The sequence below is a fragment of the Centropristis striata genome, chromosome 10, assembly GCF_030273125.1.
Source record: "Centropristis striata isolate RG_2023a ecotype Rhode Island chromosome 10, C.striata_1.0, whole genome shotgun sequence".
In the NCBI taxonomy this organism is placed as follows: domain Eukaryota; kingdom Metazoa; phylum Chordata; class Actinopteri; order Perciformes; family Serranidae; genus Centropristis; species Centropristis striata.
The window spans coordinates 37473559-37495807 of record NC_081526.1 but is presented as its reverse complement, the minus strand read 5'-3'; the positions used below and the strand labels follow the sequence as shown (position 1 = coordinate 37495807).

The following is a 22249-nucleotide window of genomic DNA, read 5'->3' as shown; positions in this document are numbered from 1 at the left end:
CCTCCTCGCTCAGAGAGAAACTGACAGTGACAGAGAGGCGCGGTGGCCCGCAGATTGCCCTTAAACAGGAAGTGATTTGTAGATATACAAACGTCCTTGCACCCAGCCGCCCTGGCAGCCACTCAGCTTTTAAACGAGTTTGTGTTTTCAGTATTTCAGACCTGAAATCCTCTTTATGCTCTTGGTGTTTTAATTCCAGGACTGGAAACCTTGCCGCCTTGCAGAGCGAAGGTCACCGTTTAAATCCCTCATCATTCGCATTAAATCCACTGACGGATATGAACACTCAAGGAAAACATTTCTCTCTGTGTTTCTTACTATTTCTGGCAAACTCCCTCAAGGAAACACTTAAAAGTCTTGCACACTTGTTCAACTTTTAACCCCTCGGAGCACAGCTAGAAACTGTGAAAACAGAAATTCAGAAAGTGTTGAAGTCCTTCAACAAACAAAGTGTGACAAACACTTTCATCAGGAGAAATAAAAAAATATCAGAATAAAATAGTCTTATTATTTTTGGTGTCTCATTTAAAATTTCACCCAAAATAAAGCGTTTGCACTAACCAGATCCTGTTAAAAACATTAAATTCTGCTCCTCAGAGAGAACAGGAGAGGCTATTTACACAGAGCAGAGAGAAGACAGAAGAGGCTTCAATACATAGATTTTTTTTATTTTTTTTTTGGACATTTGTGACATTTGTTGGAAAAGTGTGTATATATATATCTTAGACTAGATATTTTTTTTCCATTTTCTCAAAATAAAATTACCACAAAAATTCCACTTCCAATTTTTTTCTTCTTTTTTTTTTTTTTTAGATTTATGTCATTTTAACTGTGTTAAAGTGGACAAAGGCTATTTCTCAGTTAGCCAAAAAAATGGAAAATTGATACTATACTGTGCCAAATTTTGTTTGTCTTAGAGTAGCCCAAGCACCTAATTTTTTCCTCCAAAGTGATCAAATAAGAAAAATGAGTATGAAAGTATGAAAAATAATCCTTGTGGATTCAATAGGTCCCTAACTGACTGAGTCAGTGCTCAGGCCCTAAAAAAAGCTGCAGATGTTAAACAACAACCTACATTAGCTTCCTCACTTTGTTTTCTTCTCATCTAAAAGCATGGACACATCGTATGTTCCACCTTCGCTCGATGAACAAACTTCCAAACAAACATCCTCTAAGGAAAATAATCTGCTAACTTCTAGTTTGCATGCTGAGGATGGATAATGAGCTCTTTTGCACATTAAAACAGCTTAAAAACAAAGCTGAAACTGTTAAAATTGGTCTATTTAAATGCAAAATGGTGCAGTTTTTATTCCTCCGTACCTCTGTCTGTGCTCAGCTTGAATGCCACTCAGTGGTGCGAGTTAGTGACCTTTTTCAACCCCTACAGGAGCTGTCAATCAAACACACAGAAGGAGCGCCGCCTCAGAGGCTCGGAGGCAAAAGTAACATTTCTTAAGTGTCTCCAAGGTCATTTACATTCCTGTTAATAACACAAGAGGAAAAAACTCATTTTAAAATCACTGTGGTACAATATTAAGACTGAATAAAGGGATTTCCATTGTCCTTAAATGGAGAAAAGTGGAATAACTGGCAAACCCTTTATCAGGCGAATAAATATATTTGGTAACTTCAGTGGATATCAAAATGGGGTCGAGAAAAAAGTTGCAAATTTACTAGATTAAAGTGGCAAATCTACAAGAAAAAAAGTCTCAGATTTAAGAGATTTAAAGTGGTGAATCTGCGAGAAAAGTTGTTTTTTCCCCCGCTTCTTTCCCTTAAATTTGTGACTTTTTTTCTTGTAGATCTGCCACTTTAATCTACACTGTAAAGCTTTTTACTGTAAAATTACAGTAAATTACTGGCAGCAGTTTCGCCAGTAAGTTACTGTAAAATGTACAGTTCCTCTACTGTTTTATAGGAATACAGGTCCGTTTACTGACAAACTGTCTCGTAACGAAGAAAAAAGAAATAGTGTGACATTTAAATGTTTAACTCTAAATTATGTTACAACTAATCCATTTAAACTCTATATTAAGATTGCTGGAAAAACAACACATTGTGATTATTTCAGCCCAGACAAAACAGAAATAAAACAAAAGTTGTCTTCTTTTCGAAAATAATGACTTTATTTTCCTGACATGCTCAGCTGTAAACAGTCAATTCCTGAAAAAAATATATATAATTTTGACCGTTGGAATGCCGAAGCAATCATGATAACTCCCATGATAACTTGCATTGTTTTCACAGCAATATACTGTACAATCATAATACAGCAAGTTACTGTTAGAATTTGACTGTAAATTTACAGCAAAGTCTTAAATTTGCAACTTTTTTCTCAAAATATTTTTATATTTTATTTTGGATATCCGCTGAAGTTACCAAATACGGTTCTTCGCCTGATAAAGGGTTAACAGCTCATAAAAGAGGAAAAAATAAGAAACTATTCATATATATGTTGAATTACATTTGCAGGTCGGACAAATGTGTTCCAACGTTTAACTCTTTTTCCACACTTCAACCAGAATCAATAAATAAAATAAAGACATTCTGATAAGATCCCTCTCTGCGCTCTGATTGGTTTTAATATAAAAGGCAGGTGATATGTGTAATCAGTTAATCACCCTGAGCAAACAGCTCACACACACACAGCCACACATCATTATGTAATGTAATTTCCAGTCAGGCTCCAGTTGTTTGGCCTGTTTGGAAACGTCTTAATTAACCTGAACTCCAGAGAATAAACGTCTCTGTCAATGAAGAAGCTGCAGCACGGGCATCTAAAAAACTTCTCTGCAGGAGGATGAAAAAAAAAAGAGACGTAACTTTACTTTTTACAGCTACAAAATGATTATTTTTATTATTATAAAGCCAAAAGTACCTTTTTTTAATACTAAAATAAAATATAATTTCCGTGTTCCATGCCACAAATCAGCAGATATTAACAAATTGCAGGTATGTTTGTTTAAAAGACTTTTTTTTTAAAGCCAGAAATGACACAATTTTTCATAGCTGGAAACGTTAAAATTAGAAATTCTTGTCAGATTTTAAGTCCTTAAAGGAAAAACATGTAATGTAGGCTTTCGTCAGGAAAAATAATGAAATATCAGAGTAAAATAGTGATATTTTAGGGTTTAATAAAAAATCTCTTTATCCTTCATGTCATTTGAAATTTCACAAAAAATGTATCGTTTGCACTAACCCGATCCTATGAAAAACATTTTAACTTAACTAATTAACTTGCATTGTAGCGAAATCCATGTCAGTTTCACGGAAATTTGAGTGATTCCGTGGCTATTCCACGGATTTTGAGTTAAGCGAATCCGTGGCTATTTCACAGATTCCTGTGAGACCAGGTTCAAAATAAATGATGTAGCCTAAACATGTTTTGGTTTGTCACCATTAAAAACAAAATACCTCAGAGTTTTATCAGCTTCATGCATCGATACAATAGTCTAAGATCAATTCTCAGACATGAGAACACGAGCTGAGACGTCCAGACTGATAAATGTCGAGCCTTGCGTAGAAATGATCGTACGCCCACTTTACGCTCACTTTCTGTCATACGCTCGTTTGATAAATGAGGGCCAATATTTGCTGAATATTTGTTGTTGTTGATGTTGTGAGCAGCCTGGTGTGGCCTTGTAGCGACTACATTGTTGTCAGGTTGGTTCAAAATGAACAATTACGACTCGCCACAAAACAATATGATGAGAAAAATAAGAAAACCGTCAGCACTAAGACAAACATTCTGTCAACCTACCTAGACTGATTTCTACAGAAGTAATCCGTCTCAAGGCCGTCTGATTGGGGAGAAAACACCAAATCTGGCAACATTTCTTTACAAAATGTTCAGCATGCAGTAAGCAGCAACATCCAAACATATTTCAGAGAAAAGTTTGTCCTTGTGGCACGCAGACAAAGAGTGTAGAGAGCTCTTTTTAATTTGTCATCGTGAGATATAATGGTGCCAAGTAATCATGTATAATTTATGTGAGGGTAACAATTAAAACATGTTTTGCACAGCACAACTATAACAAAATTATTTTGCATTCAAATATTTATTCAACAGTTGGATTTTCTTTACCCTCGGAACCCAAGGGGTTCCTAAAAATTGACATTTTAAGACATTTTTTCCATTTTTAAAAAATAAAATTATCACAGAAATTCCACTCCCAATTCTTTGTCTATTTTTATGATTTCTGTAATTCTAACTGTGTTATTCTGCACAAAGACATGTTTGAGTTGTTCCCACTTCTAGCTATGATTGTGCTGATTCCATAGAGCTGCAGGACTTTCTATAGACTTTAAATATTCAGTTTAAGGTATCATGTGTTTTGTAACAATGTGAATTACTCAGTTAATGTAATGTATATAATGTTTACATGTAGATAATACAGGAGAGGCAAAAATAAGCCTTTAGGGCTTCAGCCTATTCCTTTTTCGGTTGCTGTCTGATGGATTATTTTGTAAAAAAAACATGATTTTATTTTGTTGTCTTTGTTTTGTTTGTTTTTGTTGTTGTTTTTTGTTGTTTTTTGTAACCGAAATAAAGCATTCATTCATTCATTCATTCAAATATTGCAAGCATAGAATTGATAGTGAATTACAAGGACACAGAGAGTCAAATGTATAAAGAGCAAAAAAAAACAGCTTGTCGGGGTCCACACGCCATTAAATGACATCATACTTTTTCCACATTATTACATATTTTGCATCCCATAATGCTCCCTGACACTGGAAACTTTTTTTTTTTTTAAATGAATTGTGTGTTATAACATGGTGAGGTGTTTCACACAGTAAACTGCTGACCAGCAGCTGTGATGAGGTGGTGTGTTCCCAGAGAGACCAGGCACCAGTAGCTGGATGATACTGGGAGACAGAGGGCTCTCTGACACACACACACACACACACACACACACACACACACACACACACACACACACACACACACACACACACACACACACACACACACACACACACACACACACACACACACACACACACACACACACACACACACACACACAGGCAATACATTGTCATTACTGTTGACCGGCTTCCAGGAGCACATTGTTAACGAATCATTGTTCACTTCTCGGCACACTGGGAGCGGGACGCAGAATTAGAGAGAATGAAAACAGCAAAAAGGAAAAACAACAACATAGAAACATCAAATCACTGCTGAATGAAAGACGGGAGGAAAACAGAGATTGGAGAAGACAAAAGGAAACACAATGCAGTTTGAGACATGGAGCGAGGGGTGCACATGGGAGCGGAGAAGGATAAGAAAAAATAATTAAGCCAAAAATGTGGACTTACATGTAAATTTTCCATGTAATTTTGTTACATACGTTGAATTTAAAAGGTCAAATTAAATGCAATGTTTTCCTTTCATTTAAAAGTAACATAAATAAATAACGTTAATGCAAATTACATAAACTTAATGTGTAAATTTACTTAAAGTTTATGTATACTTTTACATAAACCTTATGAGTTTATTCAAGCATCTCATACGCAAGCAGTTAAGAAAAAGTTTCTTTATTAACATTAAGCACCAAATTGGGGCAACAGATTACTGTTTAGGGAACACATATTCAACATTAATTAGTTGCTTATTAGCATGCAAATAAGTAACATATTGGCTCTTAATGAGTCATTATTCAGTAGTTATTAATGCCTTATTCTGCATGGCCTTATTATACAAGCAGTAAGACATTAACTAAGAGTTTTCCCTCAATAAGCTCAGAATTATTGCTTATTAGTAGTAAGTAAGGAAGGTTTTTTATATGAGTTATGATCTTAATAAGCTTTACTTCGTATGGACTTTATAAGTCTCTTTAACTTTATATGTAATATTGAATGAACTCATAAGGTTTATGTAAAAGTATACGTAAATTTTAAGTAAATCTACACATTAAGATTATGTAGAAATTTGCATTAACGCTATTTAATTTATCTATATTACTTTTTAATGAAAGAAAAACATTGCATTTAATTTGACCTTTTACATTCAACGTATGTAAAAAAATTACATGGAAAATTTACATGTAATTAAATTACATAAAGTCCACATTTTTGGCTTAATAATTTTTTTGAGTGCACATGGTTCTCTGACTGAGAGGGGACAAGAATAAACTCACATTGAACACAAACAGCGCTCCGACTGGGGCCGTGATTTGGAATTCCATGACTTTTCCATGACTTTCCATAATGCATAATGGAGGCACAGCTGTGCACTTTTCCTTTTTTTAAACCTTGATGGTGTGTTGGGCTGTTTCTCAGCTCATGATGATTTTAAAAAAAGAGATAACCAACCTGTTTTACAGCTGGAAACCAGTCTGTGACCACTTTGCTCCAAACTCAAATATCCCAACATCTGTTTGTTGGAGGGAAATGACATTCCTTTCAGACATTTATGGTCTCCAGAGGATGCAGCCTGGTGATTGTGGTAACCCCCTGATTTTTCATTTTTGCAACACTAGCATGTAAAGAACCAAAAGAGTCATGTAGCTCCAATAGGAAGTTAAGAACAACAACAATACAAAGCAGGAGCTCCAACTGGAGAGTTATTCTCCTACACACCTGTCCAGCTACAGGTGTGCAAAACTACTCTACAATGCAACACGAGCATGTGAAAGTTTCCATGCATAAGCGACCAAAATGTGAAAAAGCACAAGTGAAAACCATAAGGTAGCCCCGACCTTAATCCTCCCCTGCTTCCTGGTCTGTTTGACTCTACATGGACCATCATTTACTAAATGAACATGATGCTGTGTTGAAGAAGACTCGATCATTAACTCATGATGAGAATGTTTACTGAGATCACAAATCAAGAGAGAAATAGAGTCATTTTCCTATTCTACTGACATAGAAAAACTGATTTCTTTCTGCAGACGGTGGAGTCGCCAGCTGCTGGACGTTAGACAGTTTTGAGTATTGTGTAGTATTGTCTATATTTTAAGTGAAAGAGTTACAGACACACAGAATTATTTCTACCATTCTTTCTCTCTTCTACTAACATAAATATAAAAAGTTAAAAGGATTTGCATGCATACAGGTGTGCAAGTTGTAGTTGTGCAAAATGAATCTAATTACAAGTTCTGAGAAAAATGTTACTATAAGTCAAGTAAGCAAGTCAGCGTCCTCCCAGTCTGCTCATGTCCTCTCTGCAACAAAGAGTCCCGTCAAGTGACTCGTGAGAAAGATAACGCACAGTTTCCCCATTTAAAAAATCCTCACTACCACTGGAAACCCTGCAGAAATACAAAACTCAGTCTGGCGGTCAAACTGTGAGACATCAGAAGGACAGACAGACAGACAGACAGAGAGACAGACAGACAGACAGACAGACAGACAGACAGACAGAATGTCCTTCAGCTCCGACAGCGAGCAGTCAGGCTGCACACCGACCCGTCAGAGACACGACCAACCATGCCTCCCTGAGCCTCTCCTGGGAAATCTGTGTGTGTGTGTGTGTGTGTGTGTGTGTTCTTGTTCTTCCTACATAGTGAGGACCAGAACACGTTTTTTTCCAACAAAGTGAGGACATTTTTGCAAAGTGAGGACATTTCGGCCGGTCCTCACTTCTTTAAAGGCTTTTTTGAGATTTCAGACTTTGTTTTAAGGGTTAAAGGTTACATGATAATGATAATTAACTGAAACTGTATTGTGTGGTTACAAAACTAAATAAATTATAGTGAAAATGTCCTTCGTTTTCATCTTTGTAACGTTTTTTCATACATAATGAAGATGGATAAGACAAAGGAAATTTTCTGTGACCTCTTTTATTCTCCCACCCAACAAATACCCCATTACAAAAAACTACAACTAATAAAAACTAAACTAAAACTAAAGCATTTCAAAAAAATAAATACTAAACTAAAACTAACAAACTCACTCTAAAAAGTAATTAAAACTAACTGAATTTGAAAACAAAAATTCACAACAAAATTAAAACTAAAACTGATGAAAAATCCAAAACTATTATAACCTTGATAGGGAATTCACTGTTCCAATGAGGGTCCTCACAAAGATAGAAGAACAAGAATGTCTGTGTGTGTGTGTGCGTGTGTGTGTGTGTGTGTGTGTGTGTTAATCCCGTCCTCTCTCTGACTGAGTGGCGTGTCTGCCGTGTGGCTCTGTGTTCGCCTTCCGGCCTATTACACAGTAATGCTGCGAGCTAATCGCTGAAAATTAATATAACAGCCCGAGCACTAATGTGTTTAACTTGATTGAGATTAACGTCCCTTTAACTCACTCGTTATACGTGATGAAGCGGCTCGCTGGGTGACTGTGAATAACAATGCACGAGAGAGTGAAAATGAGCCTGAAGGATGGAGGAGGAATCATCAAACAGTTACAGATTTTTCATTTAGTTTTTGGCAGATTTCTGCTGTGGACACACACACTTCTCTATTAAAAAGACACTCGCCCAATTTCACAACTTAATTTGTATTAGCTGCAGAGAAAACGATAGTGTTGAAGGTGCGATAAGCTCGTCCTGCTCTTCTGTTTCACTGCTGCAGCCTCACATCCTGAAGGAGAACCAGCAGCTTTTCTCTAAAGCCAGCTGAGCACATGAAATTATTTTCTTATTAAACCGGAGAAGAAGAAGGGGAGAGTTATTTCTGGCAGCAGGAGGTCAGGAGGTGACTGGCCGTTGGAGCTTTTTCAAGGGTTGGATAGACGTGAGACTCTCCCGGATGAATCATCAGCACAAAAGATGAACAAGACAACAAAAAAAATATGGTTCTTTGATTTTACTTTTTAAAAGTCAGATATTAGATTGTCCAAAACGTTACATTTTCTCACAAAAACAAGACTTTATGGGCTGAATGGCGAAGCAGAGTGGCATAAAAACGGTTCATTTGGTCTTTTTTGCATGTTATACCATCTCTCTCTCGCTCTCTCTCTCTCTTCTAATATCCCGTCTGCCTTTTCCTCTATTATCAACTGGACAATAAGGGCAAAAATGGCAAAAAATGCCACTCTTTTTTGTTTTAACACTGTGACAATTTATTTTGCAGAAAGTCCAGTGGGAGAATTTTCTCTTATTCAAAATCATAATCTAGGGCTGCAACTAGTTTGCTTATATTTTCTATGAAATGTTTAGAAACAGCGAAAATATTCAGCACTGTTTTGCACTTTTGAAGATTTTTGAATTTTTCAAAATATCATCATTATTTACATAGGACGTGTTGCGGCATTGCACTGTTTCCGATCGGACGCCTTTTATTGGAGCTCCGCCCCCTTTTATTGGAGCCCCGCCCCCTTTTAGAGTCTGGATTTCCACCCTGACTCATCTCATCTGTAAGTCTATTTATCCTACCTATCTTTAGGAGTTTTAAAGTGCGCTACAAGGTTCGATTTTCCAATAATATTCTAATAGTTTCCAGCGAATATCAATGTTCAATATGTATGTGCTGGATGGTGTGGTACCTTATGAAAAGTAAGTGTTTTATGGAGTTGCAGACGTTGTTGTGGTCTGCATGTAATTCTCTTATTCGTGATTAACATGCTAAGCAGAGATTTAGCTTTATTCACTTCTTATCTTTTTTCTGAACCTATCCAAGAAGTTTTGTTGCCTAAACTTAACCAACTAATATAAATTAATATTGCACATGATAAGGGTGATTTAGCCTTATTCCGAATGAAGCGTTTTCCAATTAAGACTTGTGGGATATGCTGATTTGATTTCGGTTTTCGGAGCCATTTTCAACATGTGCAGCACATTCAGATCTGCTTCTCTCCTGTTTTTTTTGTTTTTACTGCAGTTAGCAACACATGGTCGTTTAGGGCCAGCTCTGTTGGACACAAACCATCCATCCAACAGTTTGCAGGGCTGGAGTAGAGATACATAACACAAAGAAAAAAAGGAGAACCACACCTCAATTTAAATGTTTAAGACTTCAACAGGTGTCAACAGGTTTTTGGATGTATGCAAATATAGCAACGCTGACATGATGCAAAAAGCAAAATGGCCCAACCAGCTCCAGCTGTCCATGTTTTGACATGATAAACAACATTTTACATTAACCAGTTTGCAAGGCTACTCTTTTATATTTTGTGCATATAAACAGAGTCACCGACACGTCTTTGTGTGCAGGAACAGAAAATAATGCATCATAAATAAATGTTGAAATTGTTGATTCTATTTAACATTTCAAATAAAATGATGAATGCACTTTGTTCGATACACATCTGGAGCAAAGTTATGAAGTCTGTGCAGCCAAAATATTGTCATAAAATTTGTTACTCCAGTGCAGTAGTTCTCAACCTTTATGAGCCGCGACCCCCAATTTAACATGCATATTGTCCGCAACCCCCACTCACTGAACACAATCTCACACGCACAGTTCAGATCACCCAAAAAAGAAACAAAATGACCACAAAGGCACAAAATGACTAAAAAGACAAAAAATGACCCAAAAAATACACAAAATGACCAAAGAAAGACACAAAATGACGCAGAAAAGAAACAAAATGACCAAAAAAAAGACAAAATGACAAAAAAAGACACAAATTGACCACAAAATGATCAAAAAAGACACAAATTGACCAAAAAAAAGACAAAATGACAAAAAAAGACACAAATTGACCACAAAATGATCAAAAAAGACACAAAATGACCAAAAAAAAGACATACAATGACCAAAAAAAGACACAAAATGACTAAATAAAGACACAAAATGACCAAAAAAAACACAAAATGACCAAAAAAGACACATAATGACCAAAAAAAGACACAAAATGACCCAAAAAACCCTGAAATGACCAAAAAAAGACATTAAGTGACCAAAAAGACTAAAACACATGAACACTTTAACACAGTGGAGACAGAGCTGACTTCCAAAATGATTTGGCGACCCCCAGAAATCATCTCGCGACCCCAATTGGGGTCCCGACCCCAAGGTTGAGAATAGCTGCTCTAGTGGAGACGCCAAAGTTAATCTGACATGGAAATATTTCTATTAAATGTAAACAGCACAAAGCTGTTGGTGGCGTTAACTCTTACCTACACGTCGAGTATGTCATTACTTCACCAGCAGCAGCTTCAGAGCTGCTGAACAGAACAAGGACTTAATTGCCTGCATGTGTGTGTGTGTTTTGATGTGGTGGGCTGAACAAACAGGGTGTGTGTGTGTGTGTAGATGGTAGCATGGTATGTGTGGGCACCTCAGACACACAAGTGTGTGTTGTTGTAGTAACGTGAGCCGTGCAGCAGCTAACCTCACCCACTTCCTTCATTTTAACTGCTAACCGCCAAAAAATCCTTTTAAAGTCAGACGTCTGCAGGTTTCATGTAAAGGTAGAAGTGTGTGTGTGTGTGTGTGTGTGTGTGTGTGTGTGTGTGTGTGTGTGTGTGTGTGATGATAATGATGAAGTCTTTAAACTAGCTAACTAACTTTAAATCTGGAGCAGTGTCTAGGCCTGTCACGATAACACCACTTTTTTTAGGATGATATATTATCACGATAAATGATCGTATTGTTGTATCAATGTGGTTTTAGTTTTATAACTATATTAATAATAATAATAATAATAATAATACATTTTATTTGTAATGCACTTTACATTACAGGAAATCTCAAAGTGCTACAGGTTAAAAGCATAACATTCTAGTTATAAAAAGGATAAAAAAGGGGGAAAAAACAGCTAAAAACAGAAAACATACATACATAATCTAAAAACCATCTAGATGGGAGGAACCAAAGGTTTTGCTAAAAAGGAATGTTTTTAGTCCTTTTTTAAAAGTCTCTATGGACTGTGGTTAGAGCATATTAGAGCATAACAAGTTCATCCTTTTCCACAGCAATTCATTTTTAAATCTCAAGAACATTAAACATTGGAATAGAAATGTGGAAAAGAAAAATTGAAATATCCTAGATGAATAAAACATAAATAAATAAACTACAACCAAAACAAATAAAATAGACTTTCAGGCTCTGTTTACAAAACATTGCAATGAGGTAATCATTATATATCATATTATTTTATTATTAAAACAACATATTAACAGCTGGAATGGCTGCTTGGGAAATATAGTTTTTTTTTCTGTAATTCGTGCTGCCTGTCAAACATTTGCAGCTTTATTTTAAACACAAAAAAGCACAAAAAGTCAATATATTCAGTCCAGAAAAAAAACTATCGTGTCCATTTTTATATACTGAACGATCAGTCAATACAATATAGTTATTATTGCTAACGGCCTAGCCATGGCAAACATTTATATTGAACTTTTATTTAACTGCAGAGAAGGGGATTGGGGACTTTTGACTGTGAATCCCTCAGGACCTCCATACATTAGCATCTCTGAAAAGCACCAATTATAATAAAAACAAAAAAAACAACAACATGAAGTCATTAAGAACAAACTGAGTTATTTAGTCATGAACAATTGGAATTATAGAATTTATAGAAATTTATTTTTTCTTCTTTTTTTGCTGGGACAGTTAGATTGTATAAATTATGTGTTGATTGTAATTCAATGATTGTAAATATTGCTTTCTTTTATTGTTATTAGTTTTTCTTTTCTTTTAAATATAATAACTTATTGTAAATATTGCTTTCCTTATCTTCTTATCTTTTTTTCTGATGCTTGCTTTGGCAATATATACTTTTTTTTTTTGGGCCATTATATGTCATTTTTGGTCATTTTGTGTCTTTTTTTGGTCAATTTGGGTCTTTATGTGGTCATTTTTTGTCATTTTGTGGTCCATTTGTGTCTTTTTGTGGTCATTTTTTGTCATTTTGTGGTCAATTTGTGTCTTTTTGTGGTCAATTTGTGTCTTTTTGTGGTCAATTTGAGTCCTTTTTTGCTTCATTTTATGTCATTTTTTGGTCATTTTGTGTCTTTTTTTGATCATTCAGCGGTGTGTTGATGGTCCCTGCCTCCTGCATCAGCTGTTGTTTTGTTTTTTTGTTTTTATTTTATTTTTTCTTCTTTTTTTTTTTGCTGGGACAGTTAGATTGTATAAATGATATGTTGATTGTAATTCAATGATTGTAAATATTGCTTTCCTTATCGTGTTATCTTTTTTTCTGATGCTTGCTTTGGCAATATATACATTGTTACGTCATGCCAATAAAGCCAATTTAATTTAATTTAATTGAATAAAAAAAGAATAATTCTGGGGTTCTGGTCACTTTAACTAGAATGTGACCCAGTATTTTGGAGTCAGCTGTCAGTCGTTCAGTTATTAATAATCTGACATGTTTCTGAGGACTCTGAGTCGTATATTGATACCCGGCCCCGACTGTCACAGCTGACCGTGCCTGTCACTGACATCACTCCTCTCATCTGTCCATCCTTTCATCCACTTCCTCCCCAGCAGCAGTCAAAGGACTCTCTGTTCAGCCGCCGTCTCCAGATGGAGCTCGCTGATCTGACTCACGACCCGCCGCCGATACAGTACGGACCGCCACCTCCCCGTGGAGCGAGATATCAGCGCCACAAAGACTCCATCTATTCCAGAGGTGTTAAACTCAAATACACAATGGGCCAAAATTTAAAACTTGAATAAAATCGCGGGCCAACATTGAACAAATAAACCTTTTAATATACACTACCGGTCAAAAGTTTTAGAACACCCCAATTTTTCCAGTTTTTTATTGAAATTCAAGCAGTTCAAGTCAAATGAACAGCTTGAAAGGGTCCAAAGGTAAGTGGTGAACTGCCAGAGGTAAATAAAAAAAGATAAGCTTAACCAAAACTGGAAAATAATGTACATTTCAGAATTATACAAGTAGGCCTTTTTCAGGGAACAAGAAATGGGTTAACAACTTAACTCTATGGAGTCTTGGGCTATTTTGTCCATTTTTTAATTCTTTTCATGTCTTTGTAAGTCATTTTGTGTCTTTTTTTGGTCATTTTGTGTCTTCTTTTTAGTCATTTTGTGTCCTTTGGTGTCTTTTTTGTCATTTTGTGTCTTTTTTTAGTCATTTGGTGTCTTTTGGTGTCTTTTTTTGTCATTTTGTGTCTTTTTTTGGTCATTTTGTGTCTTTTTTTTAGTCATTTTGTGTCTTTTGGTGTCTTTTTTTGTCATTTTGTGTCTTTTTTTGTCATTTTGTGTCTTTTTTTTGTCATTTTGTGTCTTCTTTTTAGTCATTTTGTGTCTTTTGGTGTCTTTTTTGTCATTTTGTGTCTTTTTTTAGTCTTTTGGTGTCTTTTTTTGTCATTTTGTGTCTTTTTTTGGTCATTTTGTGTCTTTATTTGGTCATTTTGTGTCTTTTTTTTAGTCATTTTGTGTCTTTTGGTGTCTTTTTTTGTCATTTTGTGTCTTTTTTTGTCATTTTGTGTCTTTTTTTAGTCCTTTAGTCCAACATAAAATGTGATTTTTTTTTCTTTCAAAACACTATCATGCTCAATAAAGAATTTTAAATGTTGCAAATGTGCATTCATTTCAGAGTACACTGAGACATTAAACTGCATCATTTTCAATTAAATTCTGGAAAAGTTGGTGTGTTCTAAAACTTTTGACCAGTAGTGTATACCAAACATGTTTTGCTTTAACATTAAATATGGAACCAGCAACGCTTATAAACATACAATATATAACTAAATAGTGCAGACATGCAAAATCAAATTTCAAATAAAAAACACATCAATGTCATTAATTTACAATAATAATATAATAATTTGGTATTGCCTCGCGGGCCAAATAAAATTACACTGCGGGCCAAATTTGAAAAAAAAAAAATCAGAGTTTGACACCCCTGATCTATTCCCCCCCTGAGCCGTCTTTAACCTCCTCCTCCTCCTCCTCCTCCTCCTCCTCCTCCTCCTCCTCCTCCTCCTCCTCCTCCTCCTCCTCCTGTCTGATTTCTGAGCAGGTGACATATAACCTGAGGTGCAGCGGATATGTAATGATCCTTACACAACATGATCCTCACTTCCTCCTTCCTGGGGTCCGGTGACCTGCAACCTGAGCACAGGTGAGGCTGGAAAAGCTACGATGTCAGCCGTGACGCGGTCACCAGGTGAGGGGTCGTTCCTGCTGCACGTTGACCTGAATACCTTTCAGCTTTTTTCAGAATCAGAATTCAGAATTCAATCATATTTTTGTCTTTGTTCTTAATGACTTCATGTTATTGTTTTTTTTGTTTTTATTATAATTGGTACTTTTCAGAGATGCTAATGTATCAAAGTCCTGAGGGATTCACAGTCAAAAGTCCCCAATTCACCTCTCTGCAGTTAAATAAAAGTTCAATATAAATGTTTGCCATGGCTAAGCCTGTCACAATAATTACTATATTGTATTGACTGATCGTTCAGTATATAAAAATGGACATGATAGTTTTTTTCTGCACTCAATATATTGACTTTTTGTGCTTTTTTTGTGTTGTGTTTAAAGTAAAGCTGCAAATGTTTGACAGGCAGCACGAATTGCAGAAAAAAACCCTATATTTCCCAAGCAGCCATTCCAGCTGTTAATGTGTTGTTTTGATAATAAAATAATATGACACGTAATGATTATCTCATTGCAATGTTTTGTAAACAGAGCCTGAAAGTCTATTTTATATGTTTTGGTTGTGGTTTATTTATTTATGTTTTATTTATCTAGGATATTTAAATTTTTCTTTTCCACATTTCAATTCCAATAGCATGCGTCCTATTGGCTAAAATAGGACGCATGCTTATGTGAGCTGGTGCCGACCAATTTCAACCAATAATATAACAACATCCACCTGAGCTATGACTCATTAGGGATAGACTTATTGGGAAATGTGTATTAGTCTAGAGCAGGGATTCCCAAAGTGTGGTGCGTGGACCCCTGGAGGTGCGCGAGATGAAAAATGTAATGGCGGTCTGATAATTACACAATTACATTTTTTCCCCCCACACAATAAAGACGCATAAATAAACATTTCCTTTGTAAAATGTAAAATCAAAAACTGTAATATTACTTAATTAATAAATGCAGGCTATTCATAATGCACTTCATCTTAAAATGAAGCGTAGAAGAAGTTATCTTCTTCCATGTTTCCAGCCTGTGTTATGATGACGGGTTGTTTAGCTCCACGCTCATTTAAACTTTGCAATTTTTGTTCAACGCGGCTCAAAATATGATAACATTTCTCCAACGTATGTGCTTTCTGCCTCTGATCCTGAGCCTTCATCATCCTCTTTGCTCTTAAAAGTGTAAATTGCGCATAACTTTGTTGCATTATATTGAAACTGTGTTCAGATTAATTCAAATGCGAGAGCGCATTGTTGTGATGGTGATTATTTAATTATATGCGTGTTCTCATTTGAGCATGATTAAACATGCCGCCTTTAATATGGCGATAAAAAAGCTTATTGCATTTTGTTTTTTTGGAGGTGCGTCAACACGGTTGGGACATAGAAGGAGGTGCACGGCTAAAAAAGTTTGGGAACCGCTGCTCTAGAACCTTTCAGCTCATTTTTGATTATCAATGTCAATATCAACCAAAACACCTCTCAGTAGAGCTGAGGGCCAGTCAGAGCAACAAAACACGGCCACAAACTTATCAGAGCAAGGAGAACTTGTGAGACGTGCAGGTCGGGGTGGTGCTTGGTTTGTTTTGAAGCAGGACAAACATCGCAGCACTAAAGTGTGTTTCTGAAAACATTTGAGGAGAGAAATAAACAACACAGCAACAGAATCTGGACTCATGTTGTCTCAGCGCTGCAGAGTTTGACAGTTTAACCCATTGAGACCTGAAAAATCGCTGGGCGATTTTAAAATAAGCCTCTAATTTTCAGGAAATTCTGGAAAAATTCTGGGAAAAAAAGTGTCAACTCTTCTACTAAATAATAGATTTTTCAGCCTCTGTAGCAGATAGAAATGAAATTCAAAAAGGTATTTGAGAGCTTATACAAATACTACAAAACAACGTATCCGCTTTCCAGGCTTCAATGGGTTAATCTTACTCAAAAACAAGCTGACAGAGATGGAGTGGATCTTTCCTTCATCTCCTGGATCACAGATTACCTGACAGGAAGACCACAGTATGTCAGGTTGGGGAACTGTGTTTCTGGGACATTAATGAGCAGCACAGGGGCTCCACAAGGCACTGTCCTGGCTCCACTCCTGTTCACACTGTACACAGGGGCTCCACAAGGCACTGTTCTGGCTCCACTCCTGTTCACACTGTACACAGCGGACTTCAAATACAACTCTGAGTCCTGCCACATCCAGAAGTACTCAGACGACACTGCTATTGTGGCGTGTATCAGGAATGGACAGGAATCTGAATATAGGGATCTGATAAAAGCCTTCAGAAGAACTATCTCCTACTGAACACCTCAAAGACGAAAATCATTATTATAGATTTCCACAGACTCAAGCCCCCCCACTTGCAGGACGGAGAGATACAAAAGATCCTTCTCTCCTGCAGCCAACAGGTTGTCTCATTCTAACAGACTCACTGGATTTCCCCTCGGGGATAAATAAAGTAATTTTGATTTTGTGCTGAACATCAGTCATCCTATCAAACCCGCTGTTTAGCAGTTCTGTGCCAGGATCATGCTCTGTTTCGCAATGTTACCAAAAGTGAAAAATAAGGAGTGTTTCTGGGATTCAACAGCTCTTCCTCAGCCCATACTACACCCTTCCACAAAGCTTCATGAAAATTAAGGCCATTCGTTTTTCTGTAACCCTGCTAAGAAACAAACAAACAAACAAACCGAACTGAAAACATGCACAGGAGGTGAAAATGTTCAGTGAAAGCACCTGGAAAGGCCGAACACCACAACCTAGACTTCTCCTCTGTAGTTCTCATGGTGGAACAATCTGAGTCCCTCTCAATCTTTAGAAAGAGACTAAAGACCCAGATCTCATAATGTAAGTGGATGATGATTGAAAATAAAAATGCAAAAACCAGCAGCTACATCCTATTGGACTCCTCGGCTCTGACTCATGTGTTGCCCTCTGATTTAATCTGTTCTTGTGTTTCAGGTCTTAGATGTATGTAACTTTGGATGTGTCTGATAAATGACACTGTAACAATGTAAATTAAACCAGTGGTCCTCCACACTTTTTGGCTTGTAACACACACAAAAAGAGATCTGAAACAACTTCCAGATGTCTGTGAGAAACATTTCACCTTGAAACTCCTCAAAGTATGCAATTTAAATAAAATTTTTAGGTCAATTTTAACAATATTTTCACAAATAAAAGAAAAAAGTGAACATAGATGATTGTTTTTTTCTTTCTTCTGCATCATTAGAAGTACTTCGAGTGCATTTTACTGACCACACCTGTGTAGTTTTACTTTTATTTTAAATGCAGGAGTACTCTTATATTCCCAAACTGCTACTTTTACTAAAGTAAAAGATCTGAAGACTTCTTCCAGCACTAATTTCCAGCCAATAACCTGATGAAGTTTATCTTCAGTAGGAGGTGCTTTAGTCCCTTATATTCCCACAGCATCTTTGTTCCTATAAGGACTTTCTTGCGTTCAGATTTTAATCCTTAAAGCTCATTCTTATGAGGGAAAAACTAATCCTTAAGGAGCTTTTAATGGCGTGTTTTTATGAATCCCCCCCACGCAACAGCAGCAGTTTAGTGTCAGGAGTTTTCTTTCATCTCTCACATATCCTCTCATCTGAGAATGCGGTGTAGCTACTTCTGGAAGCTCAGTCAAAAGGACAAAGACTTTGAGAGATTGAGGAATTTGAAATTACGCACATGTGACGCGCGTAAAGGGGAGCAAAAGTGACAGATTCTCTGTGTGGCACAAGACGCGCATCAAACCTCCAGAGTGGCCTTGGAGGACCAGAGGAGGCAGGTAGAACTCACCTGCACACAACGTTTCTCTTATTTATTTATTTAGTCCACCTTCACTTATCTTAGACACTGCACACTTCACTTTGCCAAGAATATTTTGTCTCTTAGGGGACTATTTGACACCATTTTTGGCCATCTAGAACCAAACACATCCAGCAAGTGTTTTCATTCCCTTGAGGGCTGAAGATGGAGGTTAAATGGAGCAAAAGGCGCCACCATGTGAGGAGATCTTACCTTAATGATGCTGCTCCGGCGAGGTGCCGCCTTCACCGCGTCCAGCAGGATGGTGTCAGAGTCCTGGCCGCCCCCGGGGAGGATGACACCGCTGCGCCGGCCGCGGGGCGCCCGAGGCGGGGGGCAGTCCGGCGCTCCGTCGCTGCACAGCCCGTCTCCATATCCATCACGCTCTGACATGTCGAGGAGGAGAATTCAAAACACCGGGAGAGGAGAATTAATCAAGACCCGAGGAAAGTTTGACTCGGCTGCGCGTGGATGCCATTTAAAGCAGAAAATGTTTCCCTGAAGCACCAGCAGCAGCTCTCACACACTAGTGGAGAGAAGTAATCGCGCTAATTTCTGGTCAATTATGAGCAGACAGTCAGAGGCAGGCAGCACCGAGCACCGAGCCGCTCTCCACGGCACATCCCCGCTCCGCTCACTGACTCACGGCTCAAATCAAAGCATCACACGCAGGTTCAGCGTCGACTTGGATGGACTGGTACGCTCCCCGGATGCGCGCAACAAGTCTTCACCGTGCCCAGGATCCGCTTGTCCTCGGTGGCGGCGGTGAACGCGAAGTTTGCGCGTCAGAAAAACGCTTCGAGGGATCAAGAAAGCGACGTGGAGCTGCTGGATGGAGAATATGTTTGAAAACAATCCAGCGTTGGAGCTACAAGGCGACCAGAAACCCTCCTTCTTCTCCCCAAAACACAGCAGCGGTGTCAAAGTGCACAACTTGCGCTGCGGCTTCGCGTCCAGAAGCGTCCGTCCGTGTGTCCGCGCGGGGCGCAGCGCTCTGACTGACCGCGGCTCCTGTGGTCGTCTCGGTTGTACTCAACAGCAACCACAGCAGACTTTTTTTTGACGAGAATAGGGAACACAATTGACAGTCGCACCGCCCCTCTAACCCGCCACCCCTCCCGTCCTCCGTCCGCCGGGCTCCGCCCACACGCCGCCCCGGAATCATGAGCGACGCGCGGCGCGGCCAATGCGCGGCGCGGCGGGGAAAGTTGTCGGCAGGCGGAGGCTCTGATTGGTGGAAGGAGACTCAGAGATCCTCCTCCTCACTTTTAAACACAGTTGAGACTGGGAACACTGGGAACACTGGAGGACTTTCTTTTTATTGATGTGGTGTTTTTACTGAAGTGTTGTTGTTTTATCTCACTTCATGTAAATGTTATGTGTTTTGCATGAATTTTTACAGCCGTGTCGAAAGACAAACTTCTGCTCTGTAACAATAAAGATATATTCTATTCTATTCTATTCTATTCTATTCTATTATATTCTACATTCACTCAAGTACAGTGTGACAAAACTTGACTTGAGTGTTTTCATCTTTTTCTTTTTAACTTTTAATTGGTTTCATCTTCAAGACGCATATACAATTACACTTGTTTTAAATTATCGGCTATTACTAAATGACCAAAAGATATTTCTAAATATTTCTTATATTACAAATAAATGAATAAATAACAAAAAAAGTATTTAAAAATAAACGAAAAAATAAAAATTACCTAAAAAAAGAATCTTTAAACATATGAAAAAAATTAGAACCCTAAAAAATGTAAACTAAATAAATAAAAACATAAGGACTGAAAACTTCTTCTAAAAAATATAGAAAAAAATTGAAGATCTCAAAACTTTCAAAAATGAATTAATAAAATTACAAAAAATACCGTAAAATCTTGATAAATGCATTCACTGTCCTCAAAAAAAATCTTTTTTTTTACTTATGACCTAAAATAAATTACAAAAATAAATACAATGACTGAAAACTATTTTTTAAAATAAATTCAAGACCCAAAATTTAAAAAAAATAACTTAATTACAGAAAATAAAAAAATAAAAGTTGGAAAAAAAATAGTAATAATAATCTAACTATTTTTTTCATGTCTTTTCCATATTAACAAATAAGACACGACTCAAATCCATGTTGTTGTTTTTCTGTAGTGTCGACCAAGCAACACCCGAAACAAATAAATAAAACAAAAAGAATAAAAAAATCTAAATACTCAGAATTTTTTAACAATAATTACCTAAACTTTAGTAATGTAAATAATGTAAATTATATTTGCTATAGTTAGATACTTTTTTATACTCTATTCATCTCAGATTTATTAGATTTAATGACATAAATGTTCCTTTTTGGATGGAAATTTCATATGTAATTGAAACCCGACAAAATAGATCAAAATGCCTTTAAGTGCAGCATGATTTTTAAAATAAACCCAAATGATCGTCTTTATATCCTCGTATGAACTCAGATATCTGAGTGCTCGCTGACCTTTGACCTCTGCTTATTGTCCGGTTGGAGTCGGTTCAGAGTTAGGATCGGTCGTTGATGTAGAGCTGTAATAAAAGTGTGATATTTTATTCATCACTGTGGCAAAATTGTCTTTTTTATTTCTACTCTCTAGAGCCTCTCCCAGAGAGGTCAAAGGTCAGGGTCACAGAGACAGCAGCTACCCCTGCAGCTGGCAGAGATTTAGTGTGTTGCTCAAGGACACACACACGCACACACACACACACACACACACACACTTTAACCCTGGTAGGTGTAAACATAGGTTTTCTATTATATCTGATGTTTCTGTATGCTGCATTAATTTTGCATTTTGCTCCTGTAGATGTTTAAGTTTGAGCTCATTTAACTCCTTTATATCCTGTTGGCTAGTTTAACCCATAAGATCCCAGAACTCTTTATCCTTAAAGGAAAATTATGAGGGATATACCACAGAACAAGTGATTTATGATGCCTTTAAAAACAAATATTACCCCTAAAAGTCAAAGATCTGTGATGTGACATATAAACGATACATTGGGCGTTTGTGGTATTTATGTTTATGATATTTATTATTTTAAAATAAAAAACTAGACAGATTTTCTGCTTACAGAAACATAAATTTGCCTTTTTGTTTGCATCTCCACAACATTTATCAGAACATTAGTGCTGTTTACCAACAAATTATTTTTCAGATTTGTTTTAAGTAACAAAATAACAATAAATCAATAAGAAACAAAAACAAATAACCATTTGCCTTTTTGTTTGCATCTCCATAACATATATCAAACTTTAATTTGTTCAGGAAATATGGTCAAAACAAGTTAAATGTAATACAGGCCATTAATGGATTAGAATTGTTAAATGGGTTTAAACTTATAGCCTCGTAACAAAAAATAAACTTTTTGAAATTAGCTACTTTTTCACATTTCTGTTTCCAGTTACAGAAACATTTTGGAGAAGTCACTTCCTGTCACAGTCACATGACCACCAC

General features: G+C 36.9%; 1 protein-coding gene across 1 annotated transcript in view; it reads right to left on the bottom strand.

The window, feature by feature from the left end:
- plcl1 (phospholipase C like 1) overlaps positions 1 to 20144 on the bottom strand; it is a 124447-nt gene extending 104303 nt beyond the window's left edge. Inside the window, exon 1 of the mRNA XM_059342723.1 lies at positions 18990 to 20144. Within this exon, the coding sequence (XP_059198706.1) occupies positions 18990 to 19169 (180 nt within the window). The 5' untranslated portion in view covers positions 19170 to 20144. The remainder of the gene's footprint in view (positions 1 to 18989) is intronic.
- Positions 20145 to 22249: the final 2105 nt, after the last annotated feature.